Raw genomic sequence first — 616 nt, 5'->3', positions numbered from 1 at the left:
TATATATATATATATATATATATATATATATATATATATATATATATATATATATATATATATATAGTATCTAATGGTGTGCTGCTGAGTGGTGTGGCTGCGGTGTATCTGTTCAGTATGGACCGAGCGTTGGGGTTAGCCGAGAAGAACGATGGATACGAGCAGCAGAAATGGGTTTGAATCCTCCTGCTGCAGTGATGGAGGCGCTACAGAGACACCGGAAAAGCTCTCTGAGTGTTTTCGATCAGAGGATGAAACCTGAGAACAACTCCGCTTGAACTGAAAAAGGAAAACACAGCAGTTATGCTGCAAAGCCACTGCTGATCGCTGAAGCTGCTGGGGCTTGTATGTATGTTAGCCGCCGCTCAAAGAAAAAGTCTTAGGACAAATGTAGTGCTTTTCTTCGCACTGGAGGATCCAAGAAACAGCGCATAGTATGTGCTGCTTCGTATTTGTAGAGAAACCTCCTGCGGAGCCGCGGAGCCGCGAAGCCGCTGATAGCGGGGGCAGCACCGTTGTGTTGCAGCTGCCAAAGTTTCGTGTTTCATGTTTTGTCTCAAGAGTCAAATTCTCTTACCTTTTCAACTACCGTACGTTCGTCTTCGTCTGAGTGCAG

The 616-nt window shown here is 44.6% G+C and overlaps 1 protein-coding gene across 1 annotated transcript in view; it reads left to right on the top strand.

The window, feature by feature from the left end:
• The window catches only part of EMH_0057310 (DNA polymerase delta subunit 4, putative), a gene marked incomplete at both ends in the record, with an annotated part of 881 nt that extends 603 nt beyond the window's left edge, over nucleotides 1–278 (top strand). Inside the window, one exon of the mRNA XM_013497453.1 lies at nucleotides 117–278. Coding sequence (XP_013352907.1) covers nucleotides 117–278 — 162 coding nt within the window. The remainder of the gene's footprint in view (nucleotides 1–116) is intronic.
• Nucleotides 279–616: the final 338 nt, after the last annotated feature.

Source organism: Eimeria mitis, genomic scaffold (genome assembly GCF_000499745.2).
Source record: "Eimeria mitis Houghton genomic scaffold, Emh_scaff2685, whole genome shotgun sequence".
In the NCBI taxonomy this organism is placed as follows: Eukaryota; Apicomplexa; class Conoidasida; order Eucoccidiorida; family Eimeriidae; genus Eimeria; species Eimeria mitis.
This window is presented reverse-complemented; position numbering and strand designations above follow the sequence as displayed.